The 26,404-nt window shown below is 30.1% G+C and overlaps 1 protein-coding gene across 1 annotated transcript in view; it reads right to left on the minus strand.

The window, feature by feature from the left end:
• Positions 1 to 26,404, minus strand: part of LOC129967035 (uncharacterized) — a 208,942-nt gene that overhangs the window by 26,454 nt on the left and 156,084 nt on the right. The window contains exon 6 of the mRNA XM_056081671.1: positions 1,667 to 1,803. Within this exon, the coding sequence (XP_055937646.1) occupies positions 1,667 to 1,803 (137 nt within the window). The remainder of the gene's footprint in view (positions 1 to 1,666; positions 1,804 to 26,404) is intronic.

Raw genomic sequence — 26,404 nt, forward strand, 5'->3', positions numbered from 1 at the left:
ATAAACCAAAGATGGAAACATTTTTCCAAATTATGTTTAATAAAATGATTTCCCACTTTGAAAAGAATTTTTCCCCATAGAAAAAACAGCATTGATAATTAATTAAAAATAAATTCCTAATAAATTTATTTGATAATTATTTTTAAAATTATCAGTTATTTAACAGATTTCAGCTAATTTTTTAAGGTTAAAAAAACCACTTGAAAAGGATTTTGAGAAAAAAAATGAATACAAAATGCTTGATATTTATGATAACGAATTGATATTATATTAATGACTAAATGTATGTATTAATGTTTGAATGCTTTAAATTATGGATTTAATGAATAAAAAGATCAAAAACAACCAAGTAAAATTATAAAAACGGTATTATTATTATCTTTTGAAAAATAATTTTTTTTTTCCAAATTATATGGAAATAAGAATAATCCGTGTGAGCATAACACACTGAAAACAAAACGAAACGAAACAAACAAAAAAGACGGTAAGTCACCAAAAATAACCATAAATTCTCTAAGGGAATAAAATTTTAAGAATAATATATTAGTTATAATATATTATTAATTTTAGTTATAATATATTATTAATTTTAGTTATAATATATTATTAATTTTCAAAAACTTTTGGAAATACACATTAGCTCATTAATGCTGCTAAATTACTGGAATTATAACAAAACATGTTATGTTTTGGTTACCTTATAGTAATGTTTTTTACACCTCACTCATATTTTATTTTATTTTTATTTTCTCCGTTTTTTGATAAAAATAAATTGTTTTCCATTTTCCAGAAAATAAATAACATCAGATTATTTTCACTTTCATAACCCTACATACTTAACAAAATTTTATAACTTCATAACATTTCTGCAGTTTCACAAAGACCCTGTATTTAAGTTATGTATCTAATATTAAGACACAGTATTTAATATTAGAGCATCATTAGACCGCTGCATATGGTTGGGAAAAATTCTTAGCTATGCAATGCTAGAAGAAAAAAATTCTGAATGACAATTTGCAACTTAAACAATTGCATAAATTGAGCTCCTGAATCTACAAAAAGATGCTTGCGAACTTTAGCTTTTTACTAGTACATTGTTTTCACATAGCATCGTAATTCAGTATTGTTAAAAAATAAATTATTATAATTAATGGATGTATTTATTGTAAGGTTATATTGTGGTCGAATTTTCTTATATCTTCACAAAATGGGGATTCGGACACAAATAGCGTAAAGCACTAAAGTTTCTTTCCCCTTTCATCAAGTAAGTTTCGGGTAAGATATTTTAGGTTTCGTCAAATCGTGTGCTGACTTGTTATTGTTTTCTTACATTAGAAATTGATTTGATGCTCATAGAATATTAAAGTTATCTATAAATTAAATAATTGCCCAAAAGAAATCCAAACGAGAAAAATAATAATTTAATGGCATTTTTAAAATGAATACTGTGTTTTACCATATTAAAAAAACGTATAGCATATGTATAGTAAATGTATAAAGTACAAGTAATATATATAAGCAAAAGTATATATATAAGCGTAAAAGTGAAAAAAAAACATATAGTAAACGTATAGTATATACTTTAGCATAAAAGATATTCAATTGAGTTGAAACGTTAAGAATGTTAAAAAAAAAACTTTATTTATATGATTTGTAAAATTTGTACCTGAAAATTCTCAGATATGTGAGGTAAGGATACATTTCCACGAAACCAGTGATTTCCCTGATCTCCGTAAAGTGACCATGCTGGTGGTAATTCTCCAAAAACATGACTCTCGGGCTTCACATAGATCCGTAGTCCTCCTGAAATTTAAAAATATCATTAAAATTTTCAATCAATTGACATTTTCAATTTAACGAAGGACCCAAAATATCCAATTTTGCTTGAGAAAATAGAAATTATATTAATATAATGCCTGAACTAAAATGAAAACCTTATTTCATAATATCGACATTTTTATTGATTTTTTTTTATTTGGGGCACATACTAAAGAGTACTGAATGGGCCTTCTGTCATTTCGGTAAAATTATTTTGGAAAGTATCACTTCGTGCTAACTGTCTCGTAATAATTTGTAAAATAATGAACGTCCACAATGAGTACTTTTTTTAAATCCTCGTAGATTCGAAACTAATTTTATTTCTATTTTATTTTTATTTTGGAGAGAAATGATTAAATAGTATACAATTAGAAAAACATCCGCATATTAAGTTTTATTTCACTTATATTTAATTTACATGTTTCCGAATATCTATTCTTATTTTTGATGAAATTTTCTAAATTAGATCCTGGTTCAATCTAGAGACAAAAAGTTAATACCATTGTTTAGATAATACCCAAATTAATATTTTTACTGCTCCGAAAATACATCGAATGCTATAAAACTTTTTTTACATTCCTATTTATCTAGCCTATTACCCCATATATACATAACTTGTATTTAAAATGTGCTTTGAAAGCAAATGAATAGAATTTGTTAATTTGCTGTTGCATTTGAAAGATTAAACTGTTCTCATAAGTATGCTGATGAATTCTTGTATTTCCATACAGGGTGTGGCAGGCAAACTTGAAGTTTCTGAGAGAATGTAATTCAATGAAATTTACAATGATGTGGTTTTTATGAATGCCTTAATTCTCTGCTATTTTCAGAGAAATAGGGGTGTAACCTGAGATCAGAATAATAGATAAATTTCTCAAATGCATATTTTGCAAAAAGTAATCTTGCTTTCAATATTTTTTCTTTGAATTTCATGCCTTTATACTATATTTTGATGAATAGTTTTAGAGTTTTAAAATATGTCATTAAATAATCTGCTCTAATTAAACATTAGAATGAATTGAACACAAAAGATTTCATAAGTTAGACCTAAAAAGAATTAAAATATAATCATTTTTGGTTTTTCAAAATTAATCAAAATGGATTTAATTAATAAGGAAACGTAGAGAATGTAGTAGATACTTAACTTTTGCAGAAATCTTTAATAAAATCTCGCTTTTTTAATGGCGTTTTTTCAGTGATTGGTCAGTTCTTTCAACCATTGAATTAGAAGAAATGATTCTCTCTCTTTCTCTCTCTCTCTCTCTCTCTCTTTTTTTTTTTTTTTTTGAGAATGTGCTGTTTTTTGAGAATGTTTTTTTTATTCAGATAAGAATACTTAAAACTCTAAATTTTCACATGAATTTTAATAACAATTGGACTTTAAAATGACACCATAAGTGAATTTTAATTTGGGAACTTTCGTAATTAATTATAAATTACTGAAATACATAATTTTTATATTTTAATATAGCACTCTTTTTTTAAAAAAATTTTAACAATCGTATTACCCAAAATTTCTGTTAAAGATGCCAATTTTAATATCTCATGAGTACTTTTCAGCACTATGTGAAAAATGTTATTATAAATTCAATCATGAATTTATGTTCAAAAATGTACATTGATATTATTGTCCAACTGCGAATATTTATAGCTTCAGTACTTTTTAAATAAGAATCTGCAAACCCGACTCCAGTTTAGCTGATGTATTAATAGTTTGTTTATTTTGGTTATGTAAATTTCACAAGGAAATAATTCAATCTAATTTCTGAAATCACAGAAATAAATGTCCGAAATTTACACTGAACCTTGTATTTGTAAATTTTTCTTTGGGTTTCTCATTTAATGAATTGTATTAGTAATTTTCCTAAACATCCACCTGAAGCGAGAAAACACTTTATTTTAACATAATACTACATGATTAACAAAAGCCAGCCAACATATCTTGCTTTCTTCCCTTATGGTACATTATCAGCATTCCATAAAGATTTATCTGCAACTCATATTTCTTCTTTAAGTATTGTCCCGACACGCATTTACCCACTCCAAACGATTTGCGGCTGACCACGGTCCACGACATTCACAAATAACTCAGCCAGTACATCACCCTGAAACATTAACTACCCCGAAACCCCATAATCAGCACCCTAAATGATAACGGGACAGGAACAAAAGACACCCCCTCACCCTCTTTCTGAAGAAATAAAAAATAAATCCAAACAGTCACATCTCCCCTTGATGAATTCCTAGTACGTGTCCAACCCGCTTCAGTTGGCGTCCAGAACTTTCGCAATCACTTGCCCTCAGTGACAATTTATCAGTCTTGGCTTCCTCCAATAAATGAGGCGTGCCCATTCTGTATCACAATAGTGGATTAGCTGAATTGAATCGGCACGTCGAATGATTGATAACTGGAAAGGCTGGTGGTGAATTAGAAATTAGAGTGTTATATTTCGGGACCCTAGGAATTACAGCACGCTGAGCGAAATAATAGGCTATGCTCTGGTAAGTCACAGTCCGGTGAGTCCACGGAACAGATTTGGAAGCGGCAATGAGTCCGGATTCCCAAGGTCCTGCAGGAAGGTCGAGTGACTTTAATTTTGGATAGCTTGTCTTTTATTGCTGCCAGGTAATGATGTGGAAAGAGTTAAGTGCTTCTTCCATTTGGAGTGTGAGGGCAAGTGCTGGTATTTTGTGATTGATAATTAATTGGAATTTAGTTAGTGGTCAGCCTTTGAATTTAGGTCAGGGGAGCAAATGTGGATCTGTTTAACAAAATGTTTTGCTGATATTAGGAAAATAATGGAAATTATTTCTGATGCCTTTACTTAAATATATAGTTCATTTAGAGTTTTTTTTTTCCCTTATGACTATTCTCACCTAAATATTTTCATTCGAATCACAAACACGCCAAAAGGAAATAATAATAAAGAATTTATTCGTAAAATTAGAAACAGATAATGTTCCATATTTAAAAAAAAGTAAAAATCAACGTACCATCTATGAATACAAGAGATAAATTCTACAAAATATTCCTTACTAGAAGAAAAAAATTACTATTCTCAACATTCTTTCGTGATTCAGCCTAGCAAAAAAATCACGAAATACCTTTCTCAAATTAATAAATTAAGTGGCAAAGCACAAGCAGTCGAGACTTAACTGGTAATTGGTAGTTTTTATACCTCCAAATATAGCAGAAAGTTGTTGTACCCACTTGCTCTACTCGATAAAAATATGGTATTCTGACAACGTAGCACAGAAAATATGATTTACTACATTTTATTTTCAGTCTTCTACCACTTTTAACGCCTTTAGTTCCTTAGCTTAGGGCCACTTTTCAGCCACATCGGGAAATACCATCAGTAAAACGCAGAACGAAAAATAGCTAAGAGCTGAAATTCAATCAATTCGTAACAAGCTTAGAAAGAAATCTATAAGCGTGTTGAGCAAAACAGTGACGCAAGTCCAAAATTGAATCAAGCTTTCAACTAGTTATCGTATAGCCCAAAGACATTTTTTAATGCGATTTTGCATTCACTCGCACGCAGTAAAAGCGGGAAATCGCCCAACGCTTCGTTTGCTGATATGTATTGTTAGCTAAATAGAGTGGTTAAAAAATTATTTCATAGAATATTTTAGGCAGGGATACAGAAAATAAACGTAAACAAAGTTCAAGAGTTATTTAAATAGTAGAGGAATTCTATCTGAATGTAATTCTGAAAAAATAATCGCATTTATTAAATAAAATTCTATGACGAGGTATAAAACGTCTTATTTATTTATTTATAATAAATCAAGACTATGAAGTAAAAATTTAATATTACTACTTCTCTTTGCTTTCGCTAGTCGTATTTATAATATTTTTTATTTTGGTGTTTAAGAGCAGCAGTGTCTCGGCTGTAATTCTTAATGATAAATATCGCCAGACGTTTTTCAATTAATTCTTGTTATAAATGAGAATACTTTTATTTATATATATTTGTTTTTTATAATTAGCTATTATTGTTATGACTATAGTAATATTCTTAAAATAGGAGAAATGTTCGAGTAAGTTTCTTTCTTCAATAAAAAGAAAAAATCTTTTTAACATTAAAATAATATTTGTAAGATAATAGGTTCATTAAATTAAGAAATAAAATAATAAGATTAATTATGTGCATGCTTCCAATGATATGTAGGAACAATGTAGCTTTGAAATATTATGAAATTTATGTAAACATAATATCGTTTCATTTTAAAAGTACAATAATATCCTTTTTTTATAAAAACATATCGTAGAAGTGAAGAAATAAAAGCTAAGAATTGTTTATGCATTATCGTTAAAAGTTGAGTTAACATGACATTTAATTAAATGTATGATTAATTTTTACGGTCAATGTAATATGAACATATGTTGTCAACCCTCCAACAACAAAATAATTTGTTAAAATGACTTCCACATAATAAAGGCAGTTATATTGCAATATAACTCTCAATCAATACGATTAAAGTAACTTAAAATTTTATGAATGCATTTAAAGAAAAAATAACTGAAAAAGAAAAGAAAGAAACTCAACAAAGAAACCCTCCAATTATAAGGTCCATGTAATAAAAGGGATAAGAACAAGTGCACAATGATAAAAGCTTCCAGTTGGAACTTAAATACGTTAGGAAAATTCATTAGGAATTTAAAAGTTAACTATTAAAAGTCGAAAAAAAAATGCTATAATTCGACTGAATATAAAAGCTAAACACTTATGTATATTTAATTTTAAATTATTGAAAAACATATTTTACCAACGTGTTTGCTTTCCAGCACGAATAGTGTCATCATAAGAAAGACTGATTAACTGTCATCCGTATTGGAAGCTGCCTGATGCCGAACCAGTGATCCCAGAGCTTGGCGACCATTTGGCGACTTTGACGAAAAGATGGATAATGCTCGAAACTTCGAGAATTTTGTCGATTATCTTCTGTTACCTCCATTAGGAACCGAAATATGCCCGATTGGTCTAGAAGATTCTAGCCCAGCCTTCCGGGAACTGTAAAAGCCCGGCACTCTCAAGCTGTGCATCATCGAGAGTCGGAGTCGCCTACAAGTAACGAGTATCGAGAGGATAGCGAAGAAACAGCGGAGTTCCAGCATTGTGTGGAGCGAGTGCTGAGCTGAGCTGTGAGTATCGAATTCTGTTGTCTACTGTGGAAGCAACGTCGTATCTTTTGTGTAGTAGCCAGTTGTGAGAAGTAGTGAGTCGGCAGCTAAAGCGAGAAGAGACAGTGAGAAGTTCAGCCGTTGGAGAGGCCTGTAGAGCGAAGCTCCGAGGATCCCATCTCCTGCTGGATTCTGCCTGGCCGCTTCGTGTGTTGTGGACGATTACTACTTGTGGGCTACTATCTGATGTAGAGTGCAACAATGTGCTGTCCTGTGTTCGTCTCGGCTGTAAATATTTGTCGTCTGAGTCATCGTGTAAATAAATGTCGTCGTTGTTTTCTACTGAAGCCTGCTGATTGCATTTTCACACCATATCACTACTACTATCAAAAGAACCCAGCGGTGAGGAAAATCCGTAAAAATATTAAAATTTTATATATTGTAAATATTTAATCAGAAAAGTATAGAAGTATTTGTTAAAAATATTTGGTTCCTCAGAATTTTTTAAAAATTTTTTTTCTATATTTATATATTGAGAAATTATCTGCATAATTAAAGTTTACAAATATATTATCAAATAGTGGAGTTGTTTCTAAAAGTTTTGGTTTTAACAGCGAATTGAATACTGTTAAGTTTCTGACAGCAATCAATCATATTGTTGAGGAAATTATGAAACTGAAAGCATAAATTGATATATAGCAGAAGTACTTATTTTAGTGTTTTCCTAATACCATATCTAGTTTTCCTTATTTGTAAAATCATGATACATATTTATTTATCACAGATTTTTACTGTTGAAATTTGCATGGCTCAGACTAATATATTAAAATTTGAACTTGTTTAAAATTCTATTTCTGTTAATCAAAATTTCATTACGAATTTAATTTTCTGATTATTGAAAACTCTTCAATAAAATATCTTCAAAGCCGAAAATATTATTTAAAATATTACCTGGGTTACATGTTGAAAAATATAACTTATTTATCCTTGAATTTATTTAAAATAATGCTTTTCCTATCTTTCATGAAATAGATTTCCTAATCAATATTATTTCTAAACTTCTCGATACATGGTTTCGATATAACACAATATTTTTCACAACATTGTTTCGAGGAAAAAAGAAACATATTTTCTTCATTTGATTTGATTGTATTTCATTTAACATGACTTCATTTAGTTTTTATTTAACATGACTTCACTTCATTACAGATAGGAGTATCCATTTATTACACTAGGACCAAGTGATAATTAATTCTTTTTTTTTCTTTTTTTTTACATATGAAAGCACCTAGGGGAGTTAAAACAAAATAAAGACGAAATTCTTGAAATATACTTTTGATTTCAAATTTGATTCACACATTAACAACTTCTTCTACTCAATGTATTTATCACCAAGAAAAATATATAATAATATATTCTTTATCTTCTAGTTTATCTTTTTTCACCTGCAAAAAACAATAAAGAAATACCAATCGAAAAAAAAAAGACTTTTAATTTTTAGAAATATTCTCTTGAAAGAGAAAAGAATCTTCAGTTTTCCTTTGATGTCTGGAGTCAAGAATTGAAATTTTGGGAATTAATCTTGGAAAGTAAATACCTTTCTTCATGTTTCATTTAATACAGATATGTCCAGAAAGCAAACATTGCTTTGTTTTTTTAACCGTAATCTTTTATCACAATAAAATCGTGGATAAAACCCTGTTAGAAAACAGACTGCTTTTTATCTCCTCATCAATAAGTAAAGAAAGAAAATTTAAGACTCTGATTAGAAAGATGATACTACTCCGAAAACAAGTTCCCCCATCTTTTGAGGCACGTCATGCGAAAATATTCTTTATAGTGCCATTTTTATTATTAGACTGTTTTTCACTTTCATTTTCAATTCTCTAGTTTTTAAATCTTTTGGTAAGACGACCAGAGAAGAATGTTAATGAAAAAACATTTCTGAAACTTCTTTGGGTTTTTTTCCAATTCTTTACAATGTAATTATGGCTCATGCAGATGTTGGAAACAATCCAAGAAGATTAGAAGCAAGAATATTTCATCCTATCTTGTTATTTTGTGTGAAAGGTTGGATAATGTAACAAAGAAAGAATAATACTTTGGCTCATCTAGTAGGAAATATTTATTATCATAGTTCTAAACTATGGCAGCTTTTATCTGTCATAAAATCTACAGAACATGGTAAAACATTTAGACAAATATATTTAAGAGATGAAAACGAAAAATGACATATCTGCATGCAAATGCATGTTTATTCAATTATTAACATTTTCCTTAATAATGGTTCCAACGCATTGTTGACTGTATGTTAGATAAACACCAAATGTTCTTTAGGAAAATTATGCATACTGCTAACAAAATTAGCGCATAAAAAGAAAACGGAGATGTAAGGTGTAATTGTCAAAGTTTATTCTACTAAATTTGAATATCATATAAAACTTTTTGTATATATCACTATTTCTAAGTTTTCTTTCTTTAATTATAACTACTACTCCAATACAATTGTCCATTTAAATTATTTTATTAAAATTATATATAATTTCAGCATATTTTACTTAATAAAGTAATTGTTACGAGTTTTCGAATCACGAAAAGGACATTTACAACATATTTTTCCAATTTTGTCCAATATTCTATGTTTATTCATAGTAGTTTCCTAAATAGAAATAAATATATATCTTTTAACGTGATCTATGTATAATTAATTATATCTTAATTTGGCTTCACAGAAGCCGTCTCTCAAATTGAAATCACAGCTCAGAGAAAGTAAGTAATTAATTCAATGCAATTTCAGACTGCATTACTTCTATCCTATGATGTATTCTGGCACAATAAGTAAAATGATGCCATGAAAAATAAATTAATGTATTGAAAACAAAATTTTAACAATTAGCTGTAAAAAATATCTAATGATAATTTAATAGACAAAATAAATGTAAAAAAAATAAGTAAATTGAATCAGTACAACAAAAACTATAAATTGCTAACATATGTAGGTTCTTATAATAATTTCCCTCATTTAGAATATTTACAAATAATTAAGAAATTAATGTCCGTTTTTTTTGAACTACTAAAATATTGATAAAGGAATGAAATTATCCTTTCTTAGTTTAATCAGAAACTCTTGAACCAGATAAACCATACAAAAATAAAACATTTTTATAATTAATAGAAAAAAGAACACATGAAATAAGGAAAAAATATATATTCTTAATGATTTTCATGGAAACTTATATTTTAGTTAATGATCTTCAGATATTACTATTTAGCTCGATGTTCTTTTTAGATTTCAAACATAATTTTTGGTGATTATGAATGCATAAAAAAGCTAATTAAAAGCTAATTAAAATCAAGAAATAAAAGTCATATTATTTTAGAAGTATCTGAAATAAAAGTAATATAAATTTAGTACCTAATTGCTGATGTAATCATTACTAACCATTTTCGCTTTTAATTTTTTTGCTATATATTTTTGAATAAAATTATTGTTGTTTGTTTTTGTTTTTGTTTTTTTTTTCAATATTCTTAATTATATATAGTTTAGTATTTGTTCATGTTTAGATTGCCACGAAATAAAAATATTTTAATGGCTTTCTAGAAATAAAATAAAATGTTGTCTCTTAATTTGAAAATAAAAGAAATTGAACTGTTTTCAAACGTAAAATTTATTTCTACGACTGAATATTTAATGTTATTTATGCAAATATTACTATACACTATTTTTAGTAATAATTCTTTAAAACATTTAATCAATAAAATTTTTTGATAAAAAATTTATAGCTAAATTTATCAGATCATCAGATCTTTGAAGTACTTTAAATTGCTTCAAATCCTTCGATTTTTAAAAATATAAGTTTTTATTTTTATGTCTATAACGCTTTCGGACAAAGTGAAAGTTAACAAATTATTTAGAAATCTAAAGTTATTTCCTAGAGTAAAAATTGAACTGAACCAAACTTTAACCTCTTCATAATTTTAAATGTATGAAAAGTATGTATTAATAATAATCATAATTTTGGTTGTATGGATCTAAAATTTATAAACAGACACTAAAAAGAGAAAAATAATAAAAGTCTTTTGATCATAAACGTGCTTAGGTTTTTACTGCTCTATCTGAATCGCTCACATACATTTATAAACTATTTAATTGCATATAAACGAAATACAGTAATACAGTACAATTATATAATATAAAAAACATAATTATTTCTTAAATAGTGATATATTATATGTATATTCATTAAATAATGTTTGGTTTTTCAAAGATGGGATTTCTGCTAAATCTCACATGAATCTGCATGTCTTTTGCGATGCTTCTTAAAAGTCCTATGGCTCCGCATTATACATTTTTTTCACTCAGCTTAACAAAACTAAGGTTCGACTAGTTTGCAGTCACAACAGACTTTCTCCACTTAAAAGAGTGATACTTCCATGGCTGGAACTTTTGACAGCCTTACTAGGAGCTCGTTTACTTCACCATCTTTGCAAAGAAACTGGTTTAGATAATCAAAAATCTACATTTTTGAATGAGTCAACTGTCGTATTAAGTTGGAGAAGAGATGATCCTAATCGATGGAAAACATTCGTATATAACCGAGTCATAGAAATTATTCAAAGCATTTCTTCAGCGCAGTGGCGGCATTGCCCAGATACAGAGAACTCAGTAGATCATCTTCCTTGTGAGTTTTCCCAGCAAAATTACCTTATCTAGAAATTTGGTGGAACGGTCCAAGTTGGTTGGCGCAAATTCCAGACGCCTAGCCAGTCCAAAACATTTTGACGAAAATTTATTAAATTATTATTATTGATGGATATAGAAACTCGTCAAGTAAAGACCCAAACATTTTGTACACCAACTATCCAAATTTAATCGATATATCCCGCTTCAATTCATACACAAAACTCTTGAGAATAGCAGCTTGGTTTTATCGCTATCTGTACAACTGTAAATCTCGACAACATTTTGCCTCATAATTAATAAATGATGAGTTGAATAAGACAAGAAACTATTGGATTTCAGTTATACAAAAGCAGTGTTTCTCTGTAGAAATCAACGCACTAGAGCATAATTGTTCCTTACCTAAATCCACAAAAATTTCTCGTTTTCGCCCATTTCTAAAAGATAATATTTTACGACTTGGTGGTTGGCTACAATTCGCACGGATATCACTTGAACAAAGACATCCAATACTACCTGTAGGATCTCATTATTTTGTGCACTTGTTGATCAGACACAAGCACATTCGCCTACATCACTTGGATGTTCGCGTAGTTTTTTCAGAATTACGCTCCTAGTGTTTTGATACTCCGAGGTCGTCAAGCCATCAAACGATTAAACCTTGCTTATCATGCAAACTGTCCCATTCTTTAACTTCTAATGAAATAGAAGTCCCTCTTTCAGCTGACAGACTTACTCCTTGTATAGCTTTCGATACTATTGGGATAGACTTTGCAGGCCCAGTTTATATTAGGACCTTTAAACCTTCAAATACGTCTTAAATCACGCTATTTACATGTTCTACTACTAGAACCTTGCATATCAAACTTGATTCTGACTTTTCTGTCGACAAGTTTCTTTCGGCTTCCATGTTTTCTTTTTCTTATAAATATTTGTCGGTAAAAGAGGACTTCCACGTACTATATACAGTGACAACGCCACCACCTTCTAGACACAAAGAAGGAACCATTTTTCTTTGAAATAAATTTTCAGGGAAAGTGCAGATATTGCTCACAATGGTATAAAGTGGAAGTTTATTGCATCACAAGCAGCTCGGTGGGGAGGACAGTGGGAGCGACCAATAGGTCTAACCAAACGATGCCTTCGAAAATCACTTGGTCACTCATTACTAGATGAGGATACATTTTGGAAAAGATGGTCCAAGGAATATCTTTTGGAGTTACGTACATATCATCAAGTACGAAATGTAAAACAATCACCACGAATACGAGTAGGAGGCCTGGTCCTATTACAAGAAGATCTACGACCACGACATATGTGGAAAAATTCTCTCGTAATGAAATTAATCGATGGTCGTGACGGAAAAATTCGTACTCCTTCGTGTCAAATAAAGGAGATTGCACGTCCAATTCAACTGGTCATATCTCTGGAGGTTGACCAGGGTGGAGAGGATGTTGCGGCAAGCAAGCAAGCAAACATTTTTGTATTACTTTTAGCTTGAGTGGCATCGCCTTTTTATTGTTATTATTCTATAAAAACTACTTATATACTTATAACGTACGTATTGTGAAGAAATAAATATATGTTATACTAACGTCTCTTTATTCTTGCATTTTCTATATATAGAAAAAAATTATTTTCTAGTAACTGTATTTTTATTGTAAAAGTTCAAATCTTTCTACAACATTCATAGTCCCTTTTGTATATTTACCTAAAATATTTAAATGATGCCTCACAATTCGTACCTTCTTTCCACTACTGAGATGAAATCGTTCACTTGAGATAGAAGATAGGCTGCTCTACAAATGCAGTTCATATCACCTTCTAAGACTCCTCTCAACTACTTTCCACCCAAATTTGATCACCATGTAGTATCATAAATTCTTCTTCTTTTTCCTAAAATAGCCACTTCTCAAATATCCATCAAATTTGCCCCCTTACAACAATTTTTATTCTTGCACAACAACTATTAGTCAGTAGATGTTCTCCTTATAACAACTATTGATTAGTAGCCTTCTGATAGGGGAAGAGATTAAGCTTGAACCACAAACGAAACTTCTTAAAAGGGAATTAAAACTCCCCGGCAGCTGCAGCTCCTTTTATAGGTCTCAGGAGGCGGGGCCAGAAGCCTCTCAACTAATCAGGAACGTTCGAGGCGTATCTCCGTTCCTACTGGACGGATCGGGAAAATTTTCGATGTTTCGGGTATAATCTAATTTTGCGCTAGAGTCGCCAAATTCGTCGCCAAATGGTGGCCAAGCTCTGGGACCGACTATAGAACCGACTATGCTGGGAAGACGCCTCACAAGTTCGTAACAGTATTTTTTTGGATAAAGTAATTTATCGAAAAAACTCAGAATTCAATAAGACAAACTTTATGAAAACCGATTTTCAGAAGTAAAATCTGCATGTGCAGACCTAGAATACCGAATGAAGTCCGGTTAACTTGATTATTATATGAAGAGCAGTAACAAGAGAAAGTTAATAATTTATAATATAGTAAAATGTAATTTATTTAGAACATTTTAGTTATTATTAATATATACTTTAACATGAAACGAAATCAATTAAAAACTATTTAATTATCAAGTAGAGTGACTAAATAAGTAATGAAACTAACTTCCATCTAATGTTGGTGGAAATGTTGCAGATGGCAAATGTTAATAGAAGACTTGGGATTTAATTCAAAATTTCGAATAGCCGTAATATAATACTGAAAAAATATAAATTTTATTTTAATATCAGAAACAAAACGGCTTGATCTTCTCAGCATTTGCAAGATATTAGTCTTTATACTACAGCTTATAAATTCTAAAACTTACTAACCATTTATTGTTGGAATTATATTATTTCTGACCAGTTGAATAGTTTAAATCTTAATTTATTTTTATCTAAAGCGTCCTATTTTTAATCTAATTTTAATGTAAAAATTTTCTATCAAGAAATTTTGTTTAGATTTAAATTATACCATTCATAATTTGCTTTAATATTTAGTTTCAAAGTTTGGATTTTAGGAATGAAGTAACAACATTATTCTAAGAGAAGTCATTACACAATTTTCATATAAATAATTCATAATTTTACATTAGATATAATTGAAAGTTTAAATATTTTTATTTATAATAAATTTAATATAATATTAGATAGTTATTAAACTATTCCAGTTTTTAATAGGATAATTTCGTACCACAAAATAACTCTATGTAAGCGTGCCTTTATATAATTTAGCAGAATGCACACGTTGAGAGAGATTTTAAGCACGTACATTATGCATAATTTGCTACTTTAATTAAAATAATTAGGAAAGAACATGTTTCCAGAAACCTTATCAATTTCAGAGGCAAAAGAAGAAGGATGCCCTCAAATTTAATTTAAGTCATGTCTCCTGTCTTAATTTAAATCTCCGCTAAAGCATAATGTTATATAAAATCAAGGACATGTTTCATGAATTTTGGAAGAGTTACTTTTGAAACAAATATGCTTTCTCTTAAGTCTAATAATTAAATATTATGTAGTAAACTTGGCGTAACATATTAAAATTCATGTTATTAACGTAACTAAAAAAGTTTTAAATTTTGTGCTAAAACTGAATAATTTCTAATTATTATCATAGTTCAAATTTAAATTTGTTTCAAATTAGTTTACTGACTAAATTGTACTCTAGACCTTATTTGAAATTTATAATTTAAATTTGCGGGATTATTTAAGACAGAAAACAATTCGATTGAGAATAAAAAAGCTAGAATTATTTTTAAGAACCAAAGATGTAATATTAATTCAAGAAAAATATTAATACAAGGGGTGTTCAAATGAAACGGTACGAAATGGCCCTGTGAGTATAAATGAAGACTTTATTCAAAGTATACACAATAGGCCTGAGCACAACGATCCCATTGATTAACGAGCCGAAGAATTCCTGTTCCCAGAATTCTGTTGCCGTGACGAGACCCAGTCCTTCATAGCGCCCTTGAGTTCGCCATCCGAGTTGAAGAGCTTCCCTTTCAGTTGATTTTTCAGGGGACTAAACACATGAAAATCGCAGGGTGACATGTCCTGGCTGTAGAGCGGATGGTCGAGTTTCTCCCTCTTGCACTTGATCAGTTCCGCTTGTGTGACCCTGGAGACGTGTGAACATGCGTTATCATGGAGCAGAACCACACTTTCTATGAGTATCCTCGGTCTTTTGTTCTTGATGGACCTTCATAGTCTTCGGAGTGTCTCACAATACACATCGGAGTTAATGGTTCTGAAAAAACATCTGAAAGGGAAGCGCTTCAACTCGGACCACCAACTCAAGGAGGCTGTGAAGGACTGGGTCTCGTCACGGCCACAGGAATTCTTCGGTTCGTTAATCAATGGGATCGTCGTGCTCAGGCCTATGGTTGTACTGTAATTAAAGTCTTCATTTATATCCAAAGTGTAGTTTCGTACCTTTTCATTTGAAAACCCCTTGTATGTCAGTTGTGTTATCAGTGAGTGCAGTTATAAGTACCAAAGATTAAATTTACAAACATTACTCATCGATCTTTGATTTCTTTCTTTTCATGGGAATCTAATTGCAGTGTTATTTCAAATTTTATGTTTTGACTATGCTTCATTTAACCGTGAACACAAATGAAGTTAAAAAATGTAAGAGTTTATAATAGTTTAATAATTTGCAGACATGGTATAGAAATGTCTTAAGAAATTTATGAGTTTATTTCCAGTGTAATATATTTTATACTATTATTAACTTCTAGTAAAATGTGTATGTTAAGCGTTAACATTCTATATAATTTATGTGTTATAAATTCTGTAAAATTATAATATATATTTTGTTATTTATTTATACTTCAACTGTTATTTTCATATTATAGCCCTTTGTATGAAATTTATTATTTGATGCTTGTTTAATATGTTGATATAATAATGTGAATATTAATTGAAATTAATAAATAAAATAAAGAATATCCTCTAAAATGCTAGTTAATAAGTGTGTATTTCGTTTAAATTTGCTTAAAGTGGATCTGCTATATATGTAACATATTTTAAATTTAAAAAAAAAATTAACGTCTTATATTGCACACATTGGTTAATAAGAAACTATGGACATTCCTTTGCGAAATTAGAAATAATATTTTGTTTGTGAAAAACTTATATGTGAATTTCGAAGTTATTTCATAGGCATTTTAAATTAGTTCTCGACCAACATGATAATCCTGCTTAATTTGAAAAAGAAATATGTTAATGAATTATAGATTTTTACTGGCTTTCAGTTATATTTTAATTAATATTATTTTTATTATTAAGAAATAAGTGATCAAATAATTATTAATATTATAAGTTCAAGATAGAACTATTACACGCTTCGTTATTAGTGCACTGAGCAACTCAGAAAGAATGTTAATCAATGCTAATGTTCTTGTGATTCATTAGTTTTCATAAAATAAAAGTAAATAAATAATAGGTAAGACTTTAATTGTCAAGATGTCATGATTATAGTAGTTTCAAAAAACAAAATTTCAATCAATTACGACAATATTTAATGTAATAGAAATAATAAATGACATTACCTTTATTATGCTGGCAATACACATGCTACAATGTACCCATTTTTTGTATTTATAGCCTAATACCTGCATATCAACAGAATTTCATTCTCTCAGACCGTTATGTTAAAAATTTTAATACCCATTATTTTTTGCATCATACTGATTGTGTTTACGACGTTTATTTCTACCTTTCATAATACCATGCCTGAAAAGCATAAATTAGCAGACTCAGATTTTGGGTTTTATCCTTTGGCTGTTCATTTGACCAGTTTCATTCCAAAACCAGTAAACCCCAGCTTGACAATACCGCTATACCACTAAGGTATATGGATTAAATATGACTGAACGGACTGCCATGACAGTATTGGCATGTAGAACTGTTGAATCCTAAGGGCCATCACCTATCACAACACAACCGTTCCATGGGAAACATGTCCTGTTCCAAAACTTACTACTCCGAACCGACCTAAGCCACACGGAAAAAACTGAATTACCGGATTTTCACGACAGCAACACTATCGGGAACCATGGTTAAGTCTTAAAGGCCATTACCGTCCAAGGTACAACCCTTCCCTTGGGAAATACATTCCATCATCGATGGGAGGGATATACAAACTCTTGTTTTTCTGTGCCCACGAGGTCGCCGAGAACCAACCACCATACTGGAAGCATCTCATCCTCATTTTTAAAGTGTTCCTCATTGGGAATCCAAAACTGATAAATAAACATAGATTTGAGCAATGCAAACTGATAATTGTCTTAGTTTGTTCCCCCTTTTAAAACACAAACGAGGTTATTTGTTATAAAAGTCCTCCAAGAATTCAACCTACCCACACTTCCATTCATATGAGCTAAATGAAATTTATATTTCAGTTTTGTATTAATGATCTCAAATCAAAATTCGTCGAAGTTTATATAGTAGTCTTGCAGATTGTATCAAACCTGCAAAAACCCTGTCGCTTTTAAAAAGCAGCAAACAAAAGATAATGATATTTCACTTCTGGCATAAATCTTTTGTTATATTAGCTAGAACACAGTGCATTAGAATAACCAATTGCTTATAATTAAAGAAAATAAAAACATCTGAACTTATGAGAAATAAAAAAGATGAACTTGCTATTTCTGTGACTTGTAAAGTTGAAAAATTTCTTATTATTCTTCTTTCGTAACCCCATTCACGATCCATAATCAAATTGTTAACTTCCAATCTTCAAATTTCAAACATGTGGTTTGTTAATGAAAATATAAAATTAAAGAAAAGTATAATAGCATTATACTATTTTAACTATTTTTAGAACTTTTAAGCTTACTTTGATATATTTTGACTGTAGTGAATACAAATTCTTCTTATATTTGAAAACAGAATGAAAAAGGAAACATTTAATATTTTTCACGTCCTCCAACGAAAGGTATTAATTGCTGAAACAATCTTTTTTTCTTTTCTTCTCATCGTCGGAAGATTAACTTTTGATCACTTCGACGCGATATTCAAAAGTTATTTCTCGGAACATACTTTAAAATAATGGCTTTTGACTGCCTAGCGAGCATAAAATTATCATTTATATAGTAGTCTTGCAGATTCTGCTAAACCCGCAAAAACCACGTCCCTTTTAAAAAGCAGCACCCATCTAACACACAGCCTCTTAAAGAGAAGACTGAGAAAAATCCCCCTTTTGTGGTTGGCAGCCAATAATATTCCCTAGAAATCCCTTTTCTTGAATGTCTTATTGATTTTACGGCTCTTTTAAGAAAGCCCCAGGAGTGTGGGGGAAAAAAATACCAAAAGTAAGAAACGCCCGACGTATTTTCAGATTTTCTTTTCTTTCTAACCTTTTTTTTTTTTTTTTTTTTTTGTCATCTTCTTTTATCGAACAGAAGTGTTCGGTATAGACACTCCACAAGAAAGAATGAGACTATGGAAACATCTCTTGGACAGGGAGAAGAAAAACGTATTAACTGATTTTTCTCTTTCCTGCTTGCGTTTCTCTCTATATTTTTTTTTACCCCCTCACATCACTTACGTACTGTGTGGGCACCTTTTTAGCTACTCCTGTTTTTCTTTCTTTTCTTCTACTTTTTAAATATCGTTACTGTTTGAAGACATCGCAGAGAAGATAAGTAACCGCAAAGTGAAAAATAAATTTTTCTTGCTGTGAGTTGATAATCTGATCGGAGCGAAGAGTCAATAGATAGAGGTGTTCCCTTTCTTTTTCTTTTCTTTTCTTTTTTTTTCGTTTGTTTTCACTGCGTTTTCTGTTAGAATATGTCTGTATATCCTTGTTTCTGTTTAGTGCGAGAGGAAAAGATCCGGGGTACTTCTGATAAGAAGTAATTTCATAGAAAGACTGACGAGGATAAATGACATGGGTGAAAACGGTAAAAGTGATCGCAATTGTAGGTAGTAAATTTCTTACTAATTTTTTAACAAACGTTTTTGATGTAAATTTGTTTTTTACGTTGCAGATTAGAGCTTTTTTAAAAAAATAAGATTAATTCTTTCCAAATGATATGCTTTGAATCAAACATCATCTTTGAAACATTAGCTATCTAAAAATAAATATAATTTAAAATATTCAATATAAATTTTCGTCGCATTATCTTTAAACAATTAAATAGAAAAGGGTTTAAGATGAAAAATGACTTTTCTGAAAGGAATCTTTTAATTGGAGGTTCATCTCACAAAAGGGAGCAGAAAGAAGAAGTTAAAATATGCATTAACAATGAAGCAATAAATTGATATAAATAAAGAGCATCCCAAAATTAATGCAAGATTTGAATTTGCCACCATTCCTGCAGTAAAGTGTTGGCAACCTTATTAAAAAACATTTGACAGCTGATAGTTTAGAATTAGTAAAGACAGAGCGTGACACGATAGAACAATGTGTTAACGCAAGGTTTGAATTAAATACAGAAATAAAGTTTTTTTCTTTATATTATTATGTATTTATTAAATCGTAAAGTACAAAGGATAGGATTAGGTATGGAATAACACATAGGACAAATGGCCTCCACGGCTTTGTGACACATTCTCACTTTTTTGTCGAAATTTTCCATGACTATTTTGCCTTAATGTCTCTGAATTTCATTGATTCAGCGTCGAATCTCCTCCTTCAATGCACACGAGCTTTTGGGATTGTTGGAATAGAACTTTGTCTTCAAATAACCCCATAGAAAGGAATAAAATGGTGTTAAATCCCACGATCTAAGGAGCCGATTTTCAAATTTTTGAAATGTGTCCGCCAAACATTCATTATTTTTAAAGTATTATTCTTTAATGCAAACATACTCTATTGTGTAACACTCCATTTCTACTAACCCTAAACTATTAACTGTTGAATGGTTTTTAATAGGGTTGCCAACACTTTACTGCACGAATGGTGGTAAATTTAAATAATTTTTGGACAAGATTTACTATTACCTTAAATTAGATATTGAAATAATGATGAAAGCTTTAATGGAATGAAATTCATTAAATTCCACCAAGATTTTCCTATTTTAAACGCCTTTCACTGAATTTTGAATTTTATTTACAATTGGAGACGAACTGCGTAACCAGGTAAATTGGACATTCAAAGACATTAAATAACGATTTCATGTTTGAAATAGTTATCCTTTATGAATTATGCTAAAAAATTTCCCCGTTCCTCAGTAATTATCGAAAAAAAAAATCATATTTTGTATTAAAAATGCGGCCATGAATATAGAGATGATTATGCTAAAAAAATCAACCCTGGCCTTACTACATCAGGTAAATGATGATTGCGAAAAAACATCGTAGTCATGAAGTATCAAAACTGAATGTTTAATTATCATATTCATGATAAGGGCTCATTTCGTGGTTGGAGAGAGTCATGGTTGAAATTATACCAAGTGTAACTGAGACTTTAAGTCACGCAAAAAGCTGAACAACCGAACAATGTACCGAAAACTGAACAATTTTAAGATTACAAAGTATTAGATAAATTATTACTTATTCATTTGAGGCAGAGAGCAAACATAAAAAATTTTATAAGTGCAACAAGTTTTCTCTAGCATATTTAATTATCATAGGATGCATTCTTTTTTAAAATGATTCGAGCGCGGGAAACGTGATAAAAGCCTTTTTTGTAGAGAGTTTACCTGCTACTGGTATGTGCTTTCCTTTTTGTTTCTATAAATAGTTGTGAATATTGTTATAGTTTATATCATGTTACGAGGAGTCATCCCAAATAAAGTTTACAAGCAGCAGCATTTGGAAAGTAGAAATTGTGGATGGGGATATTGTTAACCAGAGTGGAGACAGTTGGCGCTAGTTGTTTTAGACTGGTCGTTCGAGCAGATAGTGTTAGTACTGAGACCCTAAACAGCGACAGTAATCGCAAGACGCCTACAGAAGTGGTCTCGCACAGAGGTACGAGCCGTGATCCGATTTCCATGGGCCAAGAATGTGTCTCCATCGGACATTCACAGACAAATAGATGAAATGTAAAGGGGGCGAAGCAATGAGTATACAAAAGTTGGCGAAATGGTGTCATTCTTTCGAGTGGGCGGAGAGATTGCTGGAAACGTTTAGGTGGGAAGTCTGGAGCCACCCCTATACAGCCCCGTTTTGGCCCCCGGTGATTATTTCCTTTTCCTGGCATTGAAGAAACACTTATCCGAAAAAAGGTTCATATCAGAAGGTGATGTTCAAAAAGTTGCCGAGAACTGGCTCAATAGCCAGGAACCTGATTATTACCAAGACGGGTTAAGCAAATTGATCCAGCGGAGTGATAAATACCTCTACAGGTTTGGGGATTATGTAGATAAGTGATCACCACATATGACTCTTAATTACCATTTGTATCCTGTGTCTATTGCTGATAAAGCATTTTTACTTTGCCTTGTAAACTTTTTTTTTAGATCACGCCTCGTAGTATAATTGGAGATTGTGGAGATTTAAATTGGAGATTGTAATTTATCGATTTATTTCTGTAAAAAATGGTTTATCTCTAAGGCCTCAATTTCAGGGGATTTTTGGGTCACGAGGAGTCAATATTACTGGACAAAAGTCAGACCCCTGACAGAAAAAAATCTCTTGTTTGAATCCCTGATTGAGAGTGACCCTTTAAAAAGTCTTTTTTCATTCTATATTTATTCCTTTTGCTAATATTAACTTTGTATTTTTACTAATTTGGTTAAGTTCATCTGTATTTTAGTAGCAGCTTTAGCGTTCTCTAAATACAATTGTATCTTTTTTAGTTTGATTCAGAAATATTTTTTAATTTTTTTAAGTTTGTTTTCAGAAACAGATTTTAGTTTTAATTGAAATTTCATAATGCATATATTTTTGATTTTCTTATATATATATATATATATATATATATATATATATATATATATATATATATATATATATATATATATATATATATATATATATATACATATATATATATATATATATATATATATATATATATATATATATATATATATATATATATATATATATATATATATATATATATTGAATAATCAGACGAATTACGTTATTTAGTTTTTTTGCAAATGGAATAAAATTTCACTTTAAAAAATTAGAATAAATTCATCTCATATATAACAAAAATTTCTGGGTGATATTCAAATATTTAGGGCCAGATCAATCATAGAGACGGATTCGAAAATATTTTAAAAAGTAATGAAATGTTTAAATTTCCAATAAAAAAATCGTATATTAGTTGAAATTTGAAAGCGAATGTTCATGTTAAGGATCAATCTGAATAATGTTTGGTTAAATGTTTTGGAACCTGAATGAAATATATGAAGGATATATAGGAAGGAAAGTTTTTTTACTTTCAGCATTCTGCGATTTACTTTATATACAGTAGTTTAACTCTTTTCAAGTGGAGTTTTAATCAAAGAAAATTAATTATAACTCAAAAATTACTGCCCATTTTAGATCGAAATTTGATATACTATAAAAAGTCATACCAGATAAAATTATAGGAAAAAAATAATTTTCGTAATGGAAAAATACTGAGATACTAATTAATTAATTATGTTAATTAACTCGGTTAATCTTTTTTTCGATGTGAATAATCCCATTTTCTTGACTCATTTCGGTAGACATCATTTTTTTGAAAATGCGACGATAAATAATAAAGTTACAGAGGTGCCTTATTATTTTTTCGACGACGGTATTTCAGCGTAATTTTCGTTGTAAACATAACCAATTTAACTTGCAAAACAGCTTTATTTGCAGTAATAGGCAGTAATATCTGTACGAAATATGATTACGAATTCCACTTATAATATTTGCTTAATAAGAGACATTTACTTTTTAATAATTTAAGTAAAACTTTTACTCCATAGTAAAATTTCCACAAGTTACGAGACACGTTCCTCATATTAATGCAATGGTATATCGTTAAGGTAGATGAACGCTAGAAAGGATCCGAAGAATATTAAACTTGAGGGCGTTGCTCTTCCTTTGTCTCGAAAATTGGTAAGGTTGCCGAAAGCATGTTCGTTCCTAATTAACTTAATTAAAGCAGCGAATAGCGTATAATGTTCACACTAAAACTTCCTCTCTGCATGTTAATTCTGCTAAACTGCAGGTAACAACATGAACAAGAATTGCTTTACGCTTGCAATTGTGCTGATTTGTTTGGAACACTGGATTTTACCTCAATATACTAATTAAAATATATTGATTATTTTTGTGAAAATTATTTACCTTTAAAATCCATTTTAGATTTTAAAATGTCATAAAAATTTTGAATAATGAAATCTTTAAAGAAAAAAAAATTGCCTTTCAGCAGGGAAAAAGATTATGTTTATCCGGAAATAAGCAAAAATATCCCTTCCTCCCTCCACTTTCTCAATTCCTCCTCTAATTTCATTGAATTGAAGAGCTATGAGAATGAAAAATGACGGAAAAGAATGTAAGAGAGGAGAAATTCAAAGGAAGATGCCATAAAATTAACAGCTATTAGAACGGCGTGAGTATCCTTTTTCAATATTCTAAGCTATTGCAGTTATCAAAATATATTCAACGCAAATGTTATTTGCTACACTTATAGTCAGTCAATACTTCGCATCAATCAAGTGATAACTCATTTGATTAAAGTTATATTTCTATCTACAAACATAAGAGAATTAAAAAAATAGAACTAAACATTTAAAGTACCTATCATTTATAACGACGTGGAGGTTAACCTCCGAACCATGACCACGATTTTTGAACTAGATATTAAATATTTCTTGTCCTTTCAAATATGATCATTACTTGAATTATAATATTCATATAGTTGCGTATACAAAGATATATATATAGAGAGAGATATCATTAGAATTTTTTCTATAAGCAGTACACTTAAAAGAGACTCAAATACATTTACTGTTATCTTTATAAGCGTAAGAAAATTATTTCTTCCACATTTTCGACATTTAGTTTTACCTATCAAACCTAATAAAAATTAATGTTGTTTCATTTTGTACAATAAAAATATTTATAATTATTAATGATCAAAACATTTGGTCATATGGCTTATTTTTCAAATACATATAATAATTACTAATTTAAATTAAAATTTAATTCGTAAACGTAAAAAAAAATGTTATATGAGCATGAGCACATTATAGACTTAGGAGTATATTAAAGAGAGGAAAATTTCATGAGTGAACCACACATCTCAGAAATATATTTTCAATTTTACACAATAATTGACGAGAGAAGGATAATTTAAATCAAACAAATTATCCTTCATAATAACGTAAAATTTACTTGTGAAACTTTTATATAATTTAAATTGCTTAGAAGTCAAGAGATTGAGGAGTACTTTTTAATTAACTTTTACTACATTTCAAGCTATGATAATGGTATCATGTTAGAAAGCAGTCAGCAGTTACATTATCTTCCACTCTTTAATTCCTCGTAATTCTAATCCTTATGTAACTAAGAAAATGAAATGGCGAATGGGGGATTGAAATTACATCCCGGGGCAAAGAAGATTTAAATTACCCTTTCATCTTGCTGAAAAGGAATTTTTAAATTTCAAATGCTTAGTCATTAATCGCTTGTTAATTAAAAAATTGTAAAAGCGTTGGGATTATCCACATAATGTTCCTTCAGAAATAATTAGAAATCCGAAAATAGTAATTAATTTTGGTAATAATTTCTAAAGGATTTAATGCAATGATTATTTAGTGGCTCCGAAAGTCATTAAAATAATCTTAAAGACTTAGTTTTCTCAAATAAACTAAATAACTAAATCCTTGTGAATAAATAGAAAACATCTATTATCCAGTATTTGGTCCATGAATTAGAAGCATATCTAACATTTGTATATTTGGGCAGAATAAAGAGCTCATGGATTAATTCGGAATGTCTAAATGAAAATTCTTTTACATCTTTGCTTAAATAGGTAAACATGGATATAACGAAAAGCAATTTATCCTTCGCAAGAACATTTTCATGTCATATTAATGATTTAATCCCACAGTGTATCGTGACCTACTCAACAGCTCTAGATAATAAATTTTATGTAACTGAGTATAACAGAGAACATGAAATTTATTCTATATTAGCCGTCTTTTGCGACCAACCGGTTCGCTAAGAAATTTATTCTATATTAGCCGTCTTTAGCGACCAACCGGTTCGCTAAGAAATTTATTCTATATTAGCCGTCTTTAGCGATCAACCGGTTCGCTAGCATTAATGCTTAATAAAGTTTTCAATTAAATACTTTATGTAACCTAGTCCTCTCAATAATTTCTTCAGAAAAATATTTTTCAGCTTTAAATTTTGTTAGTCATATGAAAAGCTGTGCTGCTCAATGCTCTACGTATCTCTCTCGGAGTTTCTATCAGCCGCCGTAAAATTTATAGCTATCAACTCTCGTAAAACTTTAAATTAAAGTGGAAATGATTAAACTGCAATTAATATAAAGCATTTTTTATTCATAGTTTGGCTTGGTTTGGTTTAGTTATATTAACGTCCCATTTGAAGCAACAAAAAGGCTATTTTGGGACGGACCTCGTCATTTTGAACCGCGGTCAGATGACGAGGACGACACCTGAGCTGGCACCTCCCTCTCCTCACCACACCACACCACACCAGCGGGAGGACGTTTGGTCATGACGGATTAAACGTGCAACAGACCCCCTAACACGACGGTTCTTCGGTGGAATAGGGTCTCGAACCTGAAACCCTCCGGCTCAGAGCCGAGACCTTACCACCAGGCCACCGCGGCCCTTTTTATTCATAGTTTTTTTATGTACTGA

Source organism: Argiope bruennichi, chromosome 4 (assembly GCF_947563725.1).
Source record: "Argiope bruennichi chromosome 4, qqArgBrue1.1, whole genome shotgun sequence".
Taxonomy (NCBI): domain Eukaryota; kingdom Metazoa; phylum Arthropoda; class Arachnida; order Araneae; family Araneidae; genus Argiope; species Argiope bruennichi.